At 31.6% G+C, this 25,190-nt stretch overlaps 1 protein-coding gene across 1 annotated transcript in view; it reads left to right on the top strand.

Annotated features, from left to right (window-relative positions):
* The window catches only part of LOC131853028 (phytanoyl-CoA dioxygenase domain-containing protein 1), a 35,811-nt gene extending 14,780 nt beyond the window's left edge, over window positions 1-21,031 (top strand). The window contains exons 2-6 of the mRNA XM_059203819.1: window positions 13,622-13,768; window positions 15,372-15,488; window positions 17,365-17,515; window positions 19,186-19,431; window positions 20,558-21,031. Of these exons, the coding sequence (XP_059059802.1) occupies window positions 13,622-13,768; window positions 15,372-15,488; window positions 17,365-17,515; window positions 19,186-19,431; window positions 20,558-20,745 (849 nt within the window). The 3' untranslated portion in view covers window positions 20,746-21,031. The remainder of the gene's footprint in view (window positions 1-13,621; window positions 13,769-15,371; window positions 15,489-17,364; window positions 17,516-19,185; window positions 19,432-20,557) is intronic.
* Window positions 21,032-25,190: the final 4,159 nt, after the last annotated feature.

Raw genomic sequence — 25,190 nt, forward strand, 5'->3', positions numbered from 1 at the left:
ACGCAGAGTACATACATAGCCTATTTATATATTATATGAATATATACAAAATTTACGAAAATAATGATAACCCTGACAATGCCGAGGCGGGGCGCCTGTATTTAATTATTCACAGATTTTATACATAAAGTACTTTAGTTTATAGAAGAATACCTTTACCTAACGTCCTCGCAGTTTTAAAAAACAAAATACTTCAGGAATAATCTGTTATAATAAATATATGAAATACATATAATTTAATCAAATGGATATCCTTTATGGCTCCACTAATTGCAATACAGCAATTATTAACGAAAATGCAATTACCAACTGCAGAACAGTTATGAAAGGAACGTTGCTAAATTGAATTGATAATTAATATCGTAGTTTTCAGTTATTTCAATTGAATGAAGTAAATAACATTTCGAATTTATGCAGAATGTAATTTGGTATGTTACTGAAAGGAATTATATATCCATACCTACGTTTATATCTACGTGTATTTCTGATTTATAAATAAATATTTCAGATTTGTAATACTTTATTTTTAATAACAAAATTACTAGGTAAAGCCTATGTTCAAAGTATATATGTGTCTCTATGGGATCTAATTCGACCTCAAAGAGGATGCTTTGCAAGCTGTTTTCTAGTTTTAAAGACGGCATGAACTATACAATTACAGGGTAAAGAGGTATGACAACAGAAAAGAACGTATGAAAGATACCACGGGAGTCATAATGTATTTTGTGACATGTGTGGTTACTGTTCAGGGATATAAGCGTCAGCAGCTCAGTCATCCGAGTAAATCTTTTTGTTGCAGCTAAAAAAATCAAGCTCCATTTATCAAGAAACAAACTTTGATATTTTTAACCGATGATCAATTATTATATTCAGCATTTGTTTAGTGCAATATACATATTTAATTTTCACATTACTGTGACTCATCATATAGACGATCGTTCATTCCAAGAAGTTCCGAGTGACGTAACAATATCATGCATGATGGTGCCAAAAGATAAATCAAATCGTAGGTAGATACTGATTTTTTTCTAAATCTTAGAAAACAATAGATTCAATCATGCACAGATATAGCTATTTCATAATAACTACTTATTTCATACGTACGTATAAAATATTTAAAATATTATTCGAGTATATACTGTTTTAAACAAATTATTAAGCTCAAAATATAATACATTTCAACTAAGAGTCTTCTCAATTGTAATAAATAAACAATAGATGATACTTTGTATAGAATATATGCGGAAATTTTATTCAAAAATATATAAATGAGACAAAACAAAATTAAGCATGTTTGTGCTTCCAAACCAGTGACTGCGAATAATAGCAAAATTATTAGGTACTTGATAAACACGATAGTAAACCCACACCATGACAATAAAAACGTATTTTTAGTATAGCTCAATATTTCTGATTATTATGTAGTTAAATATATATTGTTTAATACTTTATTTTATAGAGAACAAATATTTGACGATTGTTATCAAAGCTTTGTAAACTACATAAGTACTGTAGATTGAGGCATACTAAATATCAGATGAAATTAATGGAACAAATATACTATACGAAAGTGGAAGTATACTACTGGTCGCGGAAAAGGTTCTAGCGAACCTATTATATCATCCAAGATATAAATATGTATAAATATATATGATATAAATATATATAAATATATAAATGTCTCATGAAAAAAAATTGAGACTCCGGGAACAATGTGCATTCAAAGTCCAGTTATGAGAGTGGAAAATAAGAGTGTAAACATAGATATTATTCCGTTCCATCTGCCTACCTTCGACCTCGTAGAAGTGAAGTTTTATAGAAATTATCATAAAGTATTACGCCGATAACAATGACAATAGCACTTAAATAGATAACCGCATCACTCTGGCTAACAGCAACATATATATATCTTGTCTCATCCATTTTTAGTTATCTTACGAAATTCAATTACGGTTACGTAGCTATTTTTACTTATGATGTGCCAGTATCGATGTTTTTTTTATTAATAAATAGTCTATATTTGATTTGGATATGGTTATACTACATACTACTTATTTATCTGCTCGATACATTCAATACAATACTGATAGTAATTGAATAATTAGTTCTAGGAGTGAATATTTTTTGTATTGTATTTTATATCTGTTGACTAATATCACTTAATAGATTTAGATAGATTTGCTCTCTTATACACATATGATGGGAGTAGGATTCTTTGCTCGTAAAATGGTAGTCGTACAGCCCATTTACTCGCTTGACTCAGTTTCATAAATATGTTGTATTTCTATTAATAATTAAAAACTTACCTTATGTAGCTACTTTTATAAAATAAACATTATATCAGCAACTCTTTATGTACTCTTTAATAACAATGCAATTTTTTTCAACGTAAATCGTTACAACAAGACCTTAATACTATATTTTTAACAACGAACCATAAATATATCAAGAAAGCTCATAAAAATCATACGTTCTATAAATTGCATGTAACGTGTAATGGTCCCATTATGGGCGCGCTTTATAAGAAATTGTATGACGTAGAAGTGTAGCCTTGTAAGATACCTATTAGAGATCTATTAACTGTTATATACATTAAGTTTGTACTTATGATTAAAACTTTATAGCAGCAGTAGATTCAAAAATACATATCAATTAATTAAAAAAAAATATATATGAACAATCAATTCTATCAACCTAAAATTTTTAGTCTCATTTGTTAATCTCGTAACTGTTGATATCATTCTTACCTCTTATTGACTAATTCCTTTTTATTTAATTTATATATTACTGAGGAGTCTAGTAAAAACACAGAATTTATATTATATAATTTAAGTATTTATAGACGTTTGCACAATACGCTCGGGTAACTATAATTCTAAGAACGCAATAGAAAACATATTAAAATAGCAACTAAGCCATAGCAATACATTTGTCACATTTCAACTTGCGGTATAAGTTACAAAATGTAATAGCTGGAAATCGTAATTGAAACTTTCGAAGGTAGACACTATTTTAAAACCATAACCACCTAAGTACTATATCTAACCATCAAAAAATTATATTGTAGTATAATAGATACATTGCCTCTCTATTACATACTAATGTAGGTGGTATATATTAATATATATTATTAGTTTTGTTCCGGTGTACAAATATTATATCCAAAATGACTAACATAAACTTTATATAATCTATATAAAATAGAAGCAATATATTTAGCCTAACTAGATTTATAATCAATGTTCAAGAAATTCGAATTGCTACGAAGTCAATTTTTACTGTAGGTATTTTACAGTAACAACTTCCACGTGTGTGGAAACGAATATAGCGCTTCGTATATACGGCGCCCTTTAGCTACGTTGATTGCAGAATTTGAAATAGCAATTTCATTTCATCTAGTTTTTTTCGTGTTACTAGAATGACGAATAAATAGACTATATACCTTATGGGAAGTAACTTCCACACATCTGGAAACCGATATAACGCTTTGTATGAACAGCACCCTTTTAGTGCCTAGTTTCCAAAATTTTAAATAGACAAAATTATATTTCATTCATTTTTTTTAGTTTTACTTGAATGACGAATAAGTATGTACCCCGCACTTTAGCTGCATTGTTTTCAGAATTTGAAACAGCAAATGTATTATATAATTTTTTTTCATATTATTGAATATTATATAGGAATGGCAAAAAAATATACAGTCAACTTCATGGGAAATAGTTTCCACATGTGTGGAAATAAATGTAGCGCTACATATGCACGTCGCCCTTTAGCTACGTTATTCCTAGAATTTGAAACAGCAATTACATTTCATCTAGATTTCTCTTCATATTGTTAGAACGGTAAACAAATAGATGTTCTATCTGATTGAAAGTAACTTCCACACGTGTGGAAACGGATGTAGCGCAGCGTATGTAGAGCGCCCTTTAACTGCATAGTTTCCAGATTTAAACATCAATTACATTTCTTTTTTTTTTCATGCCATTAGAATTGCGCACAAGCTGATGATGTACACTGTGGCTTATATAAATGAACAGGACTACGGACATCACGCAAAGACCTATTTTTTTATTTACTACACTAATGCTGCTGTCCGCAGATGGCCTTTACAGCTTCACCGTGCGATAAGGGACGAGTGCTGATGGCACTCCAAATTAAAGGAAGGACTTATGGAGCGGCTGAAAGCCATCTCCCACCTGACGGTACGGCTACAACTTTAGTCTGAGGGCACCGCTAGGGGTTCGAACCTCGGCTAAGGCCGTCGTAATTTCGATCCCCATTTGAAATGAACGGGGGATCGATCGGAGGGGAACGTTATGCCTATATAACCTGTTATTTTACTGGTATATATAGCTGTTTTTCAACTGAAGTGGGACTAAGTTACTCATGTATAGATATTTACAAAGTCTACCTTGCTCAATTAGTTAGTCAATAATAGATGGGTTTTGAGATATATTTATCCACATCATACAGGTACTCAATATAATAGACTAAATCATCGACGAGAACACGAATTACCACATAGACGTACTTATTATTTTGTTTACTCAGAATCTTATACAATGTATTCTTATTAATCAATGTTCATAAAATAACTTATATAGCAAATATGATAAAATATGAAGCATTTATTACGATAGTATTCATATATCATGCTTACGTAATCATAGCATTCCTTTACGCCATGGTTCTAAAAGTGTTAAAAATCAATACAAGCAATCAGTCAATTAAAAAATCTGCATGAATCAAAAATATTACTATTATAGATATATCAGAATTAGGAACACGGCAACATTTAAAAACTCTTAATTATTATACTAGTATGTAATATTATGTTATCTGTGATACTAGCGACTCACCTCGGGTTTACACTGACCTGTACAGTGTAGTAGACAGATATATAACCATGTATGCATATGTTACATTACACAAACCTTCTGAAATAAATTCTCGAAACAATAGTGAAACAGATTTTCCATTATATTTTTTATATAATTATAATATGTAGAATCGATACTAAATATACGTAACAAATACAATTCAAAATACATTCACCCATGTTTAAATAACAGACACATAAACATGTTTACAAACTTTCATCGAGTTTGAAGCTTCGAAGAATTTTTTAACTTTACATATCATTATTAAAAGTTTTAATGAGATGAATATTGTTAGGGATCACCTGTAGGTACTGTACGATATGCCCTTACCGCAGCTCTACCCGCGAAATATCACTTCGTCTGGTTGTAACTAAATTATTATTAAAAAGTATTTTCATTTGAGAGAACGCATTTTATAGTTCTTTATTTTTAATTATTAGAACTAAAAAATATTGGTAAGAATAATACAAAGAGGATTAAAAGACATAATATAACAACATATTGTAGTGCAAATGAGAGTTAGTTCCTGCTCCTATGAGAATTAATGCGTAATCCCTGCTAAGAGCCATATACTTATGTAGAAATTTAGTGCAAAATATTATATATTTACACACAGAAATTGCAGCTAGCTATTTCATTAAATCGGGGAATATGGCTAACAAAATAAAGAGAGATTTTGTGCATTCTATAATTATTATTTACTAATTTCATCCAATACAATACACATACAATATTACTTATATTAATACTTATTTAACAGTTTTTAATTATACGAATTAAGACATAAAATAACTGAAGTCAGAATATTGTAACAGCTTATTCTGAACAAATTACACTTAGACACTGAGTTAATTCTTTTAGACATAGTATTAAGCCTGCCTAAATGAAATATAGAAAACAAAAAAGATAAAAGTACAGACAGTTTGAATTTCAATATAAAGATATACTTACAGATTGAGCACATGTTTTAATCCTAAACTTACTAACTTCAATACAAAGATTTCAGAATAATATACGATTAAAAGTTCATGTACAAATATTTGCGACTTTCTGATACTATAATTTTTCCATACTGTACAACACAATATATATTATTATATATATAGATCAACAAGATATTATTACATCAAAATGGCGCAATGAGACTTATAACGGGTTAGTTTTTAATGGAAATCATCTGATATATCCTGACATTGAAACATGAATGTAGGTACATAGGTATAGTATAGATACTTGTATATATCGTGACAAAATTAGATCGGGGTTTAATGTATGAATCTGTACGTTTGGCGAGAAACTAGCATCCGGGTACCATATTACGTATATTATGTCTCAATTACATATCATTTCATGTAGTAATAATGTTATAATAACGATATATTTGTATTGAAATGGTTACAAACAAGGCGTAATAGATTAATTTTGAAAATAATATAGTGTTATATATAATATTATAAGAATCATTTTTCGAGGAAGACAATTTACTATTTGCATCTACAATTATTTCGGCCGAAAATTCAGTAAAAATTACTTTATATGTATTTAACTCTCTCGGAAAAGGACTTGAAAGTAGAGCAGACGCTAATGAAAAATTAATGCACATGCAGATTTTGTATTTCTAAATCACATTAGTGCATGGATGTCCCTAATGATTATTATATTCTCTTAGAAGATAGGTTATTACCGCAGTCGGGAATGACTCTATATTATGCTCTCTAATAAGAAGGTTATAAAAATCTTTTAAATAAAACGCCTGCCTAAACGTACAGATTACATACACACTTATCATTTCTATATTTCGCCTGTTAAATGTTCTCCTGATTTAATTATGCACGAAATGATATCAATATTAAATAAATTGCAATTGAATTTCCTGTAAAGGAAAATGCATACGTCATTACCGAACCAAATTATTCTGATTGAGAGCTGTATTTCAGATATTAATTTGAAAACTGCTTTGAGGATTATGCCAAATGGAAATGCAGATATTATTCATTCAAAACTACGTACGTATAATTATTGGACCTACATTTAATCATACAGTATTAAAGTAGAAAGGTCTTCTATTTACTTTAATTAAGGCATAAAGTTGTAACTCTAGATATAAGATATCGTACAAATATAACCTAGACCTGATTAAATAATACCGTAAAAGTACAATTCCTGTTAAATACGTAGATATATGTTAATAATTATAATAATCATCTCAGGACAATTCACACAGCATTATCTAGACCCAGGTTAAGCCAACTAAAGCTTTTGTAAAGCTCGTAAATACATACATAATATACATAAATCCCAGACTAATACAAACAATCATACTCATGAGTACAAATGTTCGTACCGTGCGAGGAATCGAACCTGCGACCATCGGACGTAAAGCGGTATGCTAAACCGCCAGACCGCCGAGGTCGTTGAGTTGCGAGTTAAGTACCTACATTTCTACCAGTCAATCGTAATTTATCATAAAACATTATGGCCTGAACATTATAACTGGTATTCGAACATTACCTAGTTACACAGTTTTACAAACATTTCTTTTCTGTCTGCAACGCGATGATTGCGCCATACGTTTTAAAAAATAGGTGCGTCATGTACGAACATAAAGGTAAGGTCAGAAACATTTATATAATTAATATTTATTTAAGAATATATGTGTATGTACTCCTTAGAATATATACCGGCAAATAAACGTTATTTTTACCAAATCGCAGAAAAAGGACTATTAATTATTTTACGTATGTATGATTAGTCAACTCATTGCAGTAGCTGGGCAAATTGGTTGTTTTTTTTATTTCTATTATTATTTATATTATTTCTATTAGTAGTTATATTTTCTTTATACAATCTGATTTCTGTTTAGTTTTATATTTCATTTCTCTAAAAATATATTAATAATCAAAAGAAACCATTCTTCGCTTCAAACATTTATCTACGTATTCAATAATTAGAAATTCACGTGAAGTCGAAAACAAGCCTTTGTTCCAAATTTACAATATAATGCATATTGTAAATTCAGGACAAAGCTTTGCATCCAAATTAGACCAAACCAAATTAACAACAGTTTGAGTACGTAATAGCAAACGATGTGGTTTGTAATAACAAGCCCCAAGCTACGTGTACAACGAGGCGCAATATACGCATTTACTATTCCAGTACAGTTTAGTATTGTACTATACTGTACCATGCTGTACCATGCCGTACCATGCTGTACCATCCCGTACCATGCCGTACCGTGCCGTACCATACCGTACCATGCCGTACCATGCCGTACCATGCCGTACCATGCCGTACCATGCCGTACCATGCCGTACCATGCCGTACCATGCCATACCATGCCGTACCATGCCGTACCATGCCGTACCATGCTGTACCATGCCATACCATGCCGTACCATGCCGTACCATGCCGTACCATGCCGTACCATGCCGTACCATGCCGTACCATGCCGTACCATGCCGTACCATGCCGTACCATGCCGTAACATGCCGTACCATGCCGTACCATGCCATACCATGCCGTACCATGCCGTACCATGCCGTACCATGCCGTACCATGCCGTACCATGCCGTACCATGCCGTACCATGCCGTACCATGCTGTAGCATACTGTACCATACTGTACTACACTATAATGTTTGTAATTCAAAGTTTGTCTGTGTGTCTATACTAGCACCCCTACTTAGCACCCCGCACCCCTAGGGAAGTTAAAGTTGAGGCTATAAGTATACGCACCTAAAAAAAGACGAGATTAAGAAGAAAACTGACGTTGTATGTCATGATAAAATATGAAGCGATCAAAAACGGCCGCAACAGTACACAGATTATTGAATGGCATGTATGACAATGACAGAAGGAAATGACATTTGTGGAAAAAGATTGCGTTCTTACTACCCAATAAAATTATATATGACACCAATTGATAGTTGCAGTTTCGAACACAGTTGCAATTCCTATGAATAGAACTTCTAATTACTTGCCAAATCAAAACTAATACCGATAATTATTTTTTTTTGCTTCAATTTTATTTTTATAATAGAATTTAATAGTCGGTATTAAACATAGATACTTGTTATACATGATAGTAAATTAATTTGAATACTTATAGTGCTCTGATCGAAACTGATAACTAACTTTGCTGAATTTAATTAATCACTGTATAGTAACGAACACTTCATACTCGTATTTACAGCCAGTATTATTAATTTTTGGTATTACCTACAGGATTTAATATTCAGAGAATAGTAATATTCAAGTACGTAATGGATTCTCTATACATATAGCAATAAAATTTGTATCTAAGTCAAAAAGCTTTAAGTATAGATATTTCAGAATTTTGTTTAATCAGCCATGAATACTTTAATATCTGCTCTTAGAATATATATAGATACATACAAACTACACTATATGCATAATACCTAATCAATTTAATTACCTAATATTTATATAAAGGTTTTATAATCTAAAGTCAAAATTTCTTTGATTTTATATACATGTATATAGTATTAAGTACAAACTAAAAATATCTATATTATATGCGAGTAAAATAGGACTGGTAAAATAATAAAATAAATCTGTAAGAAATTCCTGCGCAACGCCGGGGCAGGTTGATAGTTCTTCATATTTATATGTGGACCGTACACAAGGCCCTCCGCATCGCGTCACATTGAAATAAGCGCACAAAAATAACCAAAGTGTATACCAAAATAGTTGGACCACGTGGGGGCAAACTAAACTCCTACTCGACGTTTCTTCGACTGAGACAGTACACATATGTTTACACATATTTTTGGCAAATATAATGTCAGCTACTGAACATAAATTTTGAACCTTTCGTACAGACAGTTTGTAGGGAATTGACTATATATACTAGGTATACTCAAATAGCTATTATATTTTTCTTTTTTTATCAAACTTGATATTTGCCAGTTTTTTTCACCAAAACTCTTGAACATGTAAATCTGAACAACTTTTATTTAAAAGAGCGACAGGGCACTTTCTTGTCCGTTCTTCTAGTGATAAGTCTGCTTTCTGAATGAGCGGTAGAGTAAAAAACAAATACAGCCATTCAAAAGTGCTAATGTTAAGTTTATTTGATGATAGATTATATTATTTATATTTTAAACTGTGCAGTGACACGATCGATGTAATGTGAAAACTACAATACGAAATTACTAGTTTGCTTCTTGGAGACAAAAACTTGTTCGACTTGGATAATTGTTCAATATTATAAATACTATATAAGTTTCGACTAAGTACGACTCATGCTCTGTACTTAGATACAGTAATTAAATCAATTGTCGCTGCGGACGAAAGTAGGCATTTATAAGACCTACATTCGTTCGCGGCTCACATATGCCGCCCCCGCATGGTACGCACTGTGCTCGGCCTCACAGCGGCGGAGACTGCAGGTCCAACAGAACGCCGCCCTCCGTCTGTGCACAAATGCCGGACGGTACGTCCGTAATGACGTGATCGCCCGCGACCTCAAGGTCCCATCGGTGGAGCAGTTCGTCGTCCGGTTGACGCGCGCGATGTTCTCGCGCGCGGACAGCGGGCGCGAAGCGCACCTGCGCGACCTCGCCCCTCTCCACGCGCGCCCACCGGACGCCACTCGCGCGCTCCCGCGCGACCTACTCTCCACCGAGTGATCACGTCATTTACGTGACGTGGCGGCGTTAAGCCGGCTCGGCGAGCGACATAATGATTCCTGCCACACAACGCCCACAGGCGGCTGCTGAGAAGCAGCCGCCCTCCGGCCGGCCGGCAGGTCGGCCGGTAAACGAACGACGCTGGGGTGGTTCACCCCAGCAGAATGCCCGGGCAAGGAGCGCAAGCTCGGGGCCCGTACCCAGCGGTCCAGTTAGGACCAGCGGACGACCCAATAATAAAATAATCAATTGTTTCAAAGTTTGTAAAGTTTGTTTCTTTCGCGAAAATTAGAGGTAATTGCAGTAATTGCTGTAAGCTATTAAGCTAATATCCCCACTTTTATAATTAATGTCTTTTGCTATATCCGTTCCTAAAAAAATCTCTTGTTTTTTTCATATTTAATAACAGAAGTACATTTTAAAAACCGGTGTATCGATAAAGCCTTATTGTTTGACTTTTATTTGTGTTAAGTTGCATAGAACATAGTTATATTTACTAACAGGAAGGCGTATAAATACCTAAATGATGCTTGATTAAATAGAAGTAAATTTTATTGTAAATACAATAATAAACGGTTTGTTGTGTTGTTAAAAAACAAGACATGTTTTTGCCAATCAAACCTTCGATAAAAAAAAAGAATCATCAACGCGTCGCGGGCCTCATGAGGCCCGCGCACACACGCACCCTCTAGTATAATAATAATCTCAGGAAAATTCACCCAACGCTATCTAGTCCCAAGCTAAACAGAGCTTGTATTTTGAGGACTAGACATCTTACGTAAATAAATAGATATATTTTTTTGCAAATACATATATATTATACAACACAATGAAAACAGCCAGAACGATACAAACAATCATGAGTTTCAATATTTGTACCATGCGATTGTAAGTAAGGTGATGTCCTAAAGTGCTAAACCACCGAGGCACTCAATATTTGAATAAAGAATGTGATTTTCATTATTAAAATATTTAAATACAAAATGTAAATACATAGAATTTAAGAATTTATTTCACATTAAGCATAAATTATTTTTAAATGTAATATAATTCCGTAGAACGGATTACTGAAATATAATATGAAATGTAAAATACGTTTCAATAATGAACAAATAAACGAAATAATTGTACAATTTTTATAACATTGCGTTACATGTAATAAATAAAAGCATGCAAAAAATTATTTCATCGGACATTTTTGGTGATTGGTATTGTAACATATTGGCTCTTGAGGATAGTATGGATAGTTGCTCAGTTTGTTTGCTACATAACACAAATATTTACTAATATATTTTTTAATGTTAAAGTCGTAACATTAAAAAATATATTAGTAAATTGATTGATTTAAATTGTATAATTCCTAAATCATGTATTTGGAATAGAAATAAACTAAGTAATAGTAAATATATACCATGTACACATGTGATTCCCTTGCTACTACTGAAGTGTTGCCATTACGTTGGACAAGGGGTCATATCCAATGTCATTTTTTGCCATTTTATTTGCACAACCAAATTTTATTTTTTACTCTACTTATGCACCCATTGGCTGTACAGAAAATAATGCTAGGTAGAAAGTACCACATGATGTAAAGCCCGCCAAATGTGGTATTACGTATCGTACTGTGTACATTGAAATTATCTAAATAAATATCTCTCTATTCTTTAATACTTGCATATTTCACTAACTTACTCAGCCCTCAATCTTAACACTACTGGAAAGCGGCATAGCGGCGAGATGATAAAAGAGATAGAAGTATCTATGCAGGCGACATTCTATACTCTACCTCGTTGAGAACTAATTAGTTTTTATTATACTAGCAGGCTCACATTCCAATATGGCGAATAATGGATGTGTCTCACTGATTCCATCTAACATATGTATTTACATAATGGTATAGAATAGGTATATATGGTAAACTATAAGTTAGGATACCATGGGGCCGACATATCCTTGGAGCAGTAATGCCTCTAAGTAAAAAATATTAATATAAGTAATATAAATAATTATATAAAATATTAATATCTACAAATTATATGTCGTAAATTTCTTTTTTATCGAGGATAATTCACAGCAGTGTTTGTTTCATATTGATGAGTGAATACACACTTGAATACATTTTTTTGTACATACACATTATCTATACATTGAAAATATTATAACATTACGAACAATCATATTGATTATCTTAATTCAATACAAACAATTACAAAAAACAATCATTGTAATCCAATCAATCAATCCAATTATATTGATTAATCCAAATGTTTGAAATTTAACGACGAATCGAGCCCGCGATCCTTGGAAGGAAAGCGGTTTACTGAGCGGTTAGACCACCTAGGTATACATAGTTCTATGAACTCCATAACTCGAAGACTATGCTATTAGCTTCATGCCCTTCGCAAATCGCGTCACCAACTTAAACCGTGTATAAAGTGGTTGCAAAACCCATTTAAGCTAAAAAGCTTTCCTCTGCTTTATTGTCGTGACAACGTCACTTACTTGATGCCGCTAAAAACTTCAGCTCCATTCATTCACGAAAAGAAATATTTTTAAACGTAATTAGTCTTCATTACTTGTGATTCTTTTACTTCGAATTATTAAAAGAGTAATCTCTTATATGTTTGTAAAATATTTTTATATATACATACGAGGTTTGAATATTAGATCACATATGATAGAGAAAAATATGCGTCAAGTTGTGTATATGTATTGTATTGTATGCATATGAGTATATAGTATATAACACAAGCTATGCGTAGTTTGCAACTGTAATAGATACCGGTGTGTGAATTATTCTGAGATAATATAATGAGTGGACGTCTTCCGGGCTGCGATGATGATGATGAATATAATGATTATTACATTTTAACTCTACTTTTGGTCATAAGATGGCGTGAGCGTAAGATGTACGATTTGTCCATATTGTTATCTTATCGTTTTGGTTTAATATTTTATAATAGCAGTAGATACGTTATTTATATGACTACTAATTAACCACATTGTTTTCTAGATGCGATTTAATATGGCCACCTCACCTCAATATACTATATCATATTTTTTACTTATAAAGATTGTTAATTTATTGCAGTTGGATGAGGATGGTTACCTGGTACTGGAAGATTTTCTCAGGCCAGCAGAATGTGATGAACTAAAAGCCGCAGGAGAGGAGCTCACTCAAAACCTCCCCGATGAAGGACAAAAATCACTGTTCTCTACAAAAGAGACGGGTAAACAGGTATAATTACTAGTAACCTATACAATTATTCATGGTACATGCGTAAATTAGGATTAATTTTAAAGCATGCCATGGTCAGTATGTAATTAATATTTAGGTATAGGCTCCTATAGTTGTATACTATTTGGGAGATTACTATCTAACATACTAGGTGTTGGAAAAGATAAGACTGCGCAAAGCCGATGATTTTTTTTTTCGATATCTATGCCTAATATAAAAATGAAACGCTGAATGGATTCAGTTCGAGATTTGCGCTTAGGAAGTGTAAATCTCGAGCTGAATATATATTATGCTATTTTTTTTAATATTCTTTGAAGCACAAGGATGGAGGATAAAGTCTAAAAACAACACTTATCTATACTCCCATACAAACGATTATATAATATTTACATAAAAGTCAATTTGAACTTTAATACCATTTTATAAAGTTCTAGTGTTAGTGAAGAGGTTCTAGGAAGCTGAAGCGATTTGGCTAATTCTTTTTTTAGAATAATCCTTGAAGTATGGAGGTAAGTAAAGGTCCTGATTAGCAGAATAATTATTAAAAAAACTTAAAAAATTAAGTATCTATAATTGTTATGTGGTAAGATGTTCGCCGGGTGAGCTAGTCTGTAAATCAATAGATATTCACGCAGTTCATTAACAAACTAGTCCGTCTACATCTCTCATATTCAGCAATATATACATAGTTGTGTTCCTGTATGAAATATGCACTGCAATAACTGACGAAGGCTCCATGCTATGCGTCCACATTTATTCTCCGGTATTTAATTACCGTACAATAAGACCGAGCTTTCGCTCTTGCCTTAAGTGTAATAAGGTCACGTCAGCTTTTATAAAACAGGCATGCCATATTTTTAAATGTAAAAACAAAATATTAATATTCAGTTAGCGGCGTGAGATAAATTGGTCGATCGTTACAAATTTTATCTGCAATACAAGAGGGCGTAAATCTGCTCAGTTATGGTAAAGAGGAGATAGCGCAACATATATATTAAAAATACAGTCAGTTTATAACATGTACCTCTTTTTAGAAGTATGTAAGCATAAGCAATTGTTTGTATTTTGAAATTAATATTTAGCTAGTTTAATTCCGTACACTGTTTCTTTTATGTCAATTTTAAAAAACTAAACTCGGCGTATATTTACGTTTTTCTATTAAAAACACCATCTATATTGTGCTGAATTTCAAAAATTTCATACGGTTTTTTTGGCATTCAATACGATTTGTTAATTATTATTTTGTCATTAGTTAAATAAAATCATAACAGTTCAAAAACTAAACTAAACTTATGGTCGGTAGGCATATTTATACAGAAGATGGTTAATTGCATCATTGTAATTAGTCTTTTACTATAGAAAAGTATACTTTAAATGTACGTTTTATTTTTAAGATTTATTAATAATTAAAGAACCATATCTTCACCTCAATAGAGGTATATATATATATATACAATTTTAAAATGTAATTTTAGAGATGCTTATGTAGAGACGCTTTTTGTTGTATTTACTTCCTAAATTTTCTTTTATATCATTTTCGTGTACGTTCTCTGTGTGAAATAATGAGTTAATATATAGTATATAAATATGGTTTTATTTACAGCAATTACGAGACAAATACTTTCTGGAGAGTAACGACAATATCAGTTATTTCTTCGAGGTAGACGCCTTAGATTCTGAGGGAAAACTGACAGTGGACCCTAGCATTGCATTAAATAAGGTAAGCTCTAACATTTCCATTCAAACAGACTATTAAGAAATACTTGCATCTTACTTCCAATATACTATATATAAATATAATCTACGAATAGAGGAAAACTTGAGAATAGTTCTTGAGGACATCTCGTTCTTAGGTCAACCAGTTCACAGTAGATGAACTTGTAATTTATATTATGTGTACGTTGTTCGCAAGATTATCTCAAATTCTTTTAAATTAATATCGCATAAAACAAGTAGATACAAATACTTTCATTTTGCGATCCATAACGTCATGTACAGATATATATATCTATTAATTAGATACATAATCTACATATAGCTATGATAGTCTGTGGTGGCTTTTATTCATATGGGAAATTAAAAACACTTTATGTCATTAATTCATACAGATGAATCGCGTTCTTGATATGCTTCTATTGTATTAAAATTGTTTTATTGTGATGTAGCTAAAACTCACTTTTTGTGGGTGATAATGAATTGATGCAACCATCTGCGCTTTTGGTATAAGCTGACGGGGTACTAGTAAAAGATGATAGAATGAGCATGAAATTAGGTCAATTAGCACATCATAGATTGAACCACTATAGTTCCCAGAAATCCCATTAGAGGTCTACCTATAATGGTACTTTGCTACCATTGGGGCCACTTTTCCCCGTTTCTGATGACCACCACAAAACTCACTTTTTAACCCGAGTACGTATTAATATTGCATACATGGATATTAACTAGAGCAGTCCCAAAATTATTGATGTATCGTCGAAATTACATTTCCATTTATATTAATATCCTGTGCTGAATAGTTGCAAAATTAATTGTGGTTTGTACCTATCTAGTAGTTTGTACCTATAATACTGTACTACATCTATACATATAAATAAAATTGGAGTATCTGTTTGTAATATTGATATAACCGTTTTTTACTGCATGCATATGAATATAAATACGGTATATATACCAAAATAACATTTTTTACACTTTTTGTCTGTCTGTCTGTTTGTTCCGGTTAATCTCTGAAAGCTCGACCGATTTTGACGAAACTTTTTTTAGTATGTATGTAGTGATGTAGGTAATAAGAAGTAACATAGGCTACTTTTAGTTTAGAAAAATAAAGTTAAATTCCAACGCGGCTGAGGTCGCAGGTACAGCTCTAGTACTAAATATAATAAGTAAATTATGAGAGCTACGGTACTGATATATTATGGACAAAAAGGCGGTTCAGTGCACATAGGTTACCCCATAAACCTATGTGTAAACCCCAACTGAACCATAAACTTCACAAAACATTGTGATTATTGAAAATAATAATTTCTCTGCTATTCTCTCACCAGATACCGGAATAGATGTAAAGCAAGCAGCTTAGAAACAGACAATAATAGATATATTAGTATATTTATTATTGCTTACAGCTACTGGCGATTTTAATAAGTTAGAAAATTGCAAAGAAGGCAAGATAAAGTATAAACGACTTTGCGACGACGTCAATTACTGGCATATTCCAAGTCACAATTTTCCAGCATTTTGCACTTTTATATTAGCGACTTAGTTAGTTCAAACTTATTTCTTGTTTACCTTCATGCATTTCAGTTTGATGCTATGCTGACATTCTCAGTGATAAAAATAATTTATCAGTAATAAAACGATAAATAAAACAAAAAAAATTTAAGTCCGCCATATTGGCTTTTGAGTAATGTGATTCTATTTTTTTAATGGTTCTCAACAAATAATTTCATTAGATATACGTATTATAGAATTGCATAATAATGACTATCTGCCATTGCCATATGCATTTAGAATGACGTCAAAATATTTTATCGTCCAAACAAATATTTAAAATGTTATATTAATCTTTATCAAACTTTAAAAAATTACTATTTCAGGTCGGACATGCACTGCATCTTCAACACCAAATCTTTAGGTGTTACACATACAGCGACAGAGTCAAAATGGTATGCCGTCAATTAGGATTGAAAGAGCCAGCCGTCGTACAAAGCATGTATATTTACAAAAACCCACGGTTGGGAGGAGAAGGTAACTTGTTCATAGATAAACATATTTTACTTCACATAGATACGCAAATATTTTTTTAATCTTAGTCTAAGTGTAATTTAGGAATAAGTAAATAATAAAATACAACAAGTTAATAACATAACTTGCATAGTTAATTCTACCTGTATAAATACATTTTGCACGTCAAAATATAGGCGCTAAAGTAATGAGTAATAAACAGACAATACTTTCTATTAGAGCATCAAAATGTAAATAAATAAAAACTATTTACTGTGTTCTCATATTTTTATATAATTAAGCTCTCATAAACGATAACAAAGGGATTATACTTAAATTAGCTCATGACTTCGTAGATAAGAGAAAGATGGTAAGAACACGTTCTTCATTATACTTTTTCTGTTTACATTACTATAAAAATATATTTAGATAATCTAGATTGTAATATTAATTTAATAAATAACAAATGCAAATAGAGTAATATGTATCTCAGTAATTAATAATAATCTGCAACCATTATCATTAGTGCATTACATTTGCGTAAGCCGATTAAGCCACAATCGCGAAAGGATCAGCTCTGAAAGCTACTGTAAAATTAATAATAAATCATATATAATTAATTTTACAGTTTAATAGTTTTATTATGTATAAATCTTATACCCGCGGACACGCTTGTATTACTATTGATTCTGTTTATAAACAATATTCTATACACTGAAGGAAATCGGACGACGGAATAAAAAGTTTCATACGGTTTGTAATTTTTTTTGTTTTCTCACTTTAGTAAGTTATTATGAGAAAAAATTGTTTCCATCTATATCTGTACCAAAGTCTGACTTTACTATTTATATAATTTTAATATAAATAAAGAACATATGTGGGAATAAAGTGGAATAACTTGTTATTTCTTAACTGAATAACGATAACGCTCTAACGACATGATTATAAATTCCTGTCTGATAGTGTACCGAGTTCTACACATCGCAAAACATTTTTAAGTCAAATAAATAACATCCAATATAATAAAACAAATATTGTGCACAAAATATTTCCAATAAGCTTTACAAATATCTACCATTGAAAAATGACAAATACCATTGAAAAATATTCTCTGTTTGATGTTGGATGTCGAATTTTTCCCGTTTCATTGTCAATATCTATTGTTTCTGGACTATAATATGCACTTGCTTGATATTTATATATCTGTATTGTATATTTATATTTAAAAATGGAACCATTTTGTAAAAACGAAGTTATTTGGTAGTTTCGCCTTATTTTCGATAATTTAATATTCTGTCAAATGCAAATTAACTACAATATTTTTACTAATTCGACTGTCTTAGCTGACATAGGTACTTGAGATACCAACTTCGTATCTGTAAATTAGCATGAGATGAAATAAGAAGTTTTATTTTCGTTTGTTCCGTGATTTATTAATTTTAAAGGTCATGAATTTGGATCTGGACACCGCCGAAAATATTGTGTGTAGCATATATTGTGTGTAGTATATATTTCTGACTCGCTTTCCCTTGTGATTCTATCACATCGTCAATAAAATATCGTTAATAACATTGTTAATATATGTTATGACAAGAGTAGCGTTCACGGTCATCTACGCTGGTAACGTCTCTCTTATTTAGCCCGTCGTCTAATACAGTCTGGAAATTGTATTATATATATAAATATAATTACAGTTATACCACATCAAGACGCGACCTACCTGCATACAGAACCTATACCAGCAATTGGCTTCTGGATAGCTCTAGAGGATGCTACAATTCAAAATGGATGCCTCTGGATGGCGAGAGGTAGCCACAAGTCGGGCGTTCATCGTAGACTCACCCGCAACCCAAATAATGATGACAAAGGAGCGCTTATATACGATAGGCCCGAACCGGTATATCCCGAGTCTAGTTTCACGCCGGTTCCAGTCAGTAAAGGTAATTAACAAATACAATAAAAATTAAAAAAGTTTCTTTTTATTATTAATTGCCGGCGCCTTATAAACGTATGGCAACACAGCCTTGTATACTCACAATTTGATATGCATAATTGTAGCATTGTTATTTTAAAATCATATTAAATACTAATTAATTGGTATAAAATAGGCATAAAAATTTAGTTACGTTTATTTAGACAAGATTTTTGTTTAACTTTTTTTTGTAAAATATTTTAGCAACATTTTTTTAACTGCAATTATGACTGTATTAGGAGATCTTACTTTTATATAAAATAAAATTAACATATGCAGGCAGCGCGTTTGTAATTACCCTAATAGTATAGTGGGTTTATATATTTATACTATATTTATACACTACCACATTTCAAAGTTGCGAGTTAAAACTTTGAATTAATTTTACATTCATGAAATAGCGATGTTGCTCTCATTGGCATGTATTTATAAAACAAAGTGTAAATATACGAATTCTACGTAACTTTGAGCTAAATAGGACTGTATAATATATCCCGGAGTTATACAGAAATAAGGAAAAAACAGGTTTATTTTTTGCGTAAGAATCCAAAATCATATCCAAAAATAAAGTCTGTAAATAATTCCATACGCTAATAGGAACTCGGGACAGCAGACAGTAGACTGACAGCAATAAGGCTGTCCTCTATTTCGCCCTTTTCATACAAAACTCAGAAACCTAATATGCCTACCAAGACCATTCATTGTACAATAACTGCGCAAACAATATAACGATAACATGTATGAGAATTTTTTGTTTCTAATTTTCTTATTTCTAATTATACATATGTATTCTATATATATAATGCGTAAGAAATACAAACTAAAGAACTTTTGCTAACTGTTAAAAAGTAAACCTACAAATGCACATTATTATAAATTATTCCTTTCTGCGAAAGTTTCGAAAAGGCAGCCTTATCGCGAAAAGCACTCTTTGTTCTGTTACATATCAGTTCATTCTTTTATCATAAAATGTAGTTTAAATTCTGTTAGTAACTGTCGCTGATACGTCCATCGATTTACAGTGACAAATGCGCCCTCAACCACCCCACACTCCCTCTCGCTACGTCATTAATCCTTCAATGTTTTTTTTTCAGGAACATGTATACTGATTCACGGACATGTTGTTCACAAGAGTGCTCACAATAAATCTGATAAAAGCCGACACGCGTATACTTTCCACGTCATCGAGAAACAGAATAATCAGTACTCTCCTGATAATTGGCTGCAGGAAGGGCCAAAAGCGCCGTTCGTCAACGTTTATACAACGCCACAGATAGAATAATATAGATTGTAGGCAAAGCTCAGCTCAATGCCAAATTCATTTGCGTACAATACTGCATTAATGACAATGTTCATTAGTACAGAGCCACAAAAACAGTTTCAGCGAAGGATTATTGTTCAAACGAAATTATAAAAATGATATTGCAAATAACAAAATACAGATTGTTAGTATGGCAAATTACGAAAGTGATCAGGTTAATCAAGGTTCTTTTATGACTATTCATAGACATTTCTAGATTGATTATATAACTTTCTCCAGACTATTATATCTATCTGAAAATATAAGTAAATAGACCCGTCTCGTACATTTTTATATATCATATGTAATTACTTTTTATCAATTGAATTCTTATAAAAATATCTTATTAGTCTGAATAAGATTTGATTGCTTGATTTTCGTCATTCCTTTGCTTATATTATTTTGATGAATTGAGCTTTGACATACTACTATATTCTATACCTACGTTAAAAAACAGTCTAGACAAAGGCACCTCTACACCCATCATTCGCCATAATGGCCCGTCACTTATGTTTATAATGAACACGATTGTTGTGTCTATGTTTATTCAGAAACATGTGACAAGCGATCAAAAAAATGCTATTTATTACTTTTAATGTAAGAGTTTCATGAATATGTATCAAACAAGTTTTTCTTTTTATGATTATATACGCTGCTTGCATCTCAATTGTCGCCTAATAAAAATGAACATGACTGATTATGGGCGATTAAATAGATATAGCCTGACTTGTGATAGTTCATCCTGGGCTTACATATAAAGGTATATAAATATACATATATATACGTGTCTGTTTATATAGATATAAATATACCGTTTACAATATCCTAAGAAAATATAAGTGATTTTCTCCATTCAATATTTATTCAAAGTCAGTTTATATTAAGTAAGAGTTCTTAAAATTAAAGTTTTTAAAACTTTTTATCCAAATGTTCGTCTTTACAGCGTGTTCAACCAGCAAAGAAACTATAAAGATATCTTATACAGCTTTAATATCTGTTAAAAAGCAATTAGAGACGCCATACTTCAATAGCAATTATTAACTTTAGCTATTGCTATATTATTAGATTACAGGAGTAGAATATTATCTATAATTGAAATATACAGTAATAACATATCCTTTGCCAATGTACATTTAACACCAAAGATTTTTCTTGCCTTCTGGTATTGAAATCCAAATATGAAATTATCCTTAGAATTTTATATTATTAATAATTCGTTCATTAATGGCTATACTTTTGTACTTTGAAGTCTCGGGCACTTCTGTTACATCTATTTCAGCTGTCAAGCAGCTTGTAAGCTATTCCGGTAGAAGGGAGAGATGTGTCGTGAAATTAAAGATTACGACGCCATAACACCCTAGTCCTCCGGAACGAGAATTCACACATAATGACGTATATCCATGATGTATTCTTGTATATATATGGGTAACCACTGGTACAATTTACCATACGTAGGACCGTCAACTTATAGTTAGGTAGATAAAAAATACAATAAATTAATAATCATAATGAATAATAATTATAAAACTAATTAGGTGTCTACAAGTTCAAGTGCCATGGAACCGCAACTATATTATTTCTCGTTATTTGTAGTTAATACTAATGAAACAAAATAATTGTTAAAAAAAATATAAGTATGAAGAAGCTATAAAATGTATGCTATTATTTTGATTTTAAGATACTATGTTGCTTATTATTTTTATCATGTGATAAATCGCTAGTGCGATGTTATTGTGATAACTTCTTAAATATAAAATAAAATATATGAATTAGAAGCGTTTGGTTTTATTTTAGCGTTATATGAATAACAGAACTGACCATGTACAACAGTACTACGATCTTCACAATATCGATCCTGTGGCCTATTTTATGGTGTTTACCATACTGTATGTTTATATAGCATGGACTAACAGATTGTTTGCTACAAGTGGTGTAACATCTTATGTATAAAATTCTCATATCACAATGTTAGTTACCATACTCTGATACCATACCTGAATAATGTGGCATTAAAAAAATTACACCCTTCCAACCAACCCCTATTTTTAAACAGCGATTTTAATTTATGTGGCAAAACAACAATAACAAAATTCGAAGCAAATTCATCGAATGCAGTCATCTAACAAACATCAATCTAAACAAACCTCATTATGTAGTTTTTTAATTAATGAAACATTTATGAAGTAAACTATATTTATATTCTACTGTTAAGAGTATGTATCTTGAAACATCTTCAACCCCGGACGACAACCTATGCTGTGGTATCAAGACCGCAGCTATTTATTACATTTTTTAATATTACAGTTTTTTATTAATTTATTACAAAGTGGATACATCATTTTCTGAGTAGAGTCTGTATATTTTACATACTAAAAATATAGTAGTCTGTAATAAAAATTGGCCTAGTTTGTGCATACTTTACCTCCAGAGCGGTTCATATTTCTGCAAAAACACTTAATTTTCATTACACCAACTTTATAGTACTAACTCCTAATTAACAATGTTAGATATGAACTTATTTTTCTCCACAACAAGTTTTTTATAATTTCACATATTAAACAGTACTGACAGATAATGGAATAAATTTTTTTATGTATATTGTGTATGTATTTACAAAAAATGTCTAAGTAATTACATTTTAATTTTATAACTATCCCTATCCTATGGCTGCACTGCTCTTTTCTCTGAATTTTCTACCTAGGAATTCTACCCTGTGTGAGAAGGCTTGAATGATTAGAAGAGAAAAGGAGAATTGTACCGTACAAAGTACAAGTGGTACTGAGTTCTTGCCTACAAATCAAGCAGGACTCGTCACATCTGCTTTGTAGGCAAGACAACAAAGTAGATGTGATGAGTCATCGCCGATTAAAATTTAAAAACAGTAATTATATATGTACCCATAACACAAGCTCTCCTTAGCTTGGAACAGGATGGTGCTGTGTGAATTGTCCTGGGTTATAATTATTATTATCAAGGTCTGCCTAGATTCGAATTCATGAAACTGGAGGAACTCTATCATAAAATGGTTTTAGTAACTTGTATATATGGGCATACCAGTAATATCATATATATAATAAACATAAATACACCTCTATCGCTGGAGGGATAATGCAAGGCGTCCAAGCGGAAAGAAAAGCCTGCCGTACAGACATATTCTTACATACTATACATACCTTTGGACTTTGACGGGATCGTTTGACTTCAACAAGAAATAATGTTTTGTTTATGCAACATTATTATACTTATTCATTCTTTAAAAATACTTAAATATGTTTTAGTTTCAGAACAATATTTACTACATACTATTTACAAGTAAATATTAAAAAATGTAATAAGATAAGCGTCTGTACGTATCTAAATTAATTGATAGGCATTTATAGAAAGCTAGATTACCCGCGACTTAATATGATTTTCAGTAGCCTATATCCAAACATACACACTCTTTTGAGTGAAAACTGAACTTTTAGAGCGAAAAGAAGACAATTAAACAAACACATTTCGAGTTTTTAATATGAGTGTGGATACACGATTGATAATCCCTAGTGTATGTACCTGGAATATATATTATATACATAAAAAGAGAAATCAATATTTGATAAGCTTAGCACCCCTTTGATCCTCACTACCGACTAGTCTCCCACCCCCCCTAGGTAAAGTGACTCTAAGCTGAATAGATGCATTCAACTGATTTATCTTGCACTGATATATACTTTGTATGTTTAAATATGTCTTAGTTGCAGATTTAGTAATAATTAATGAAAATAATAGAGATGCTATGTAGACGTTTCCAGCAGAGCCTGGTGACAGAAGTCATATTTGTAATATGGATAAACGAGTATACAAAACTGTAATCCTCATTGAAGGTCTAACAGAATTTACCAGGATGGACTAACTGGTCTTACCTCACGCTCGTCTCATCATCCACTGGTGCACCGCTAGCGTATACTGGTGGAGGTGATGATAGGGCGATGGTGGATGGTGCACCATCCTATTATTATCCATAAGAATATATATATATATATATATCTATATATTTGTTTTGTTTAGTTAATTTTGTAACTATTGATTTATTTTTTCAATAAAAAATGCAATGAAGCATAATTGACCTACATCGAGGATCGCAGGCGTAGGTTTAAAATCTACTTAAAGTGTATTAAAGATATTATAATTACGCGTAGCTTTGACATTTTATGGGTTTCAATAGTTAATACAAACTTAATTATTTTGAAAGCTAATGAATAGCATTTAGAGAGTAGGGATTTTCTAGAAATACAATTTTTACAGGTATGATTGAATGAAATAGTTGATAACTATTTTATTTCATTCAAATAAAAGATAACAATTTTAAAGAAAACAAATACTCGAACATCTTAGGTCATATTCACCTTTCAGAGTAGATTTTACGAAAGATTGTGTACACATCTTAG

Source organism: Achroia grisella, unplaced genomic scaffold, assembly GCF_030625045.1.
Source record: "Achroia grisella isolate CSIRO2021 unplaced genomic scaffold, CSIRO_AGI_Agris_v1 utg874, whole genome shotgun sequence".
Classification (NCBI taxonomy): Eukaryota; Metazoa; Arthropoda; class Insecta; order Lepidoptera; family Pyralidae; genus Achroia; species Achroia grisella.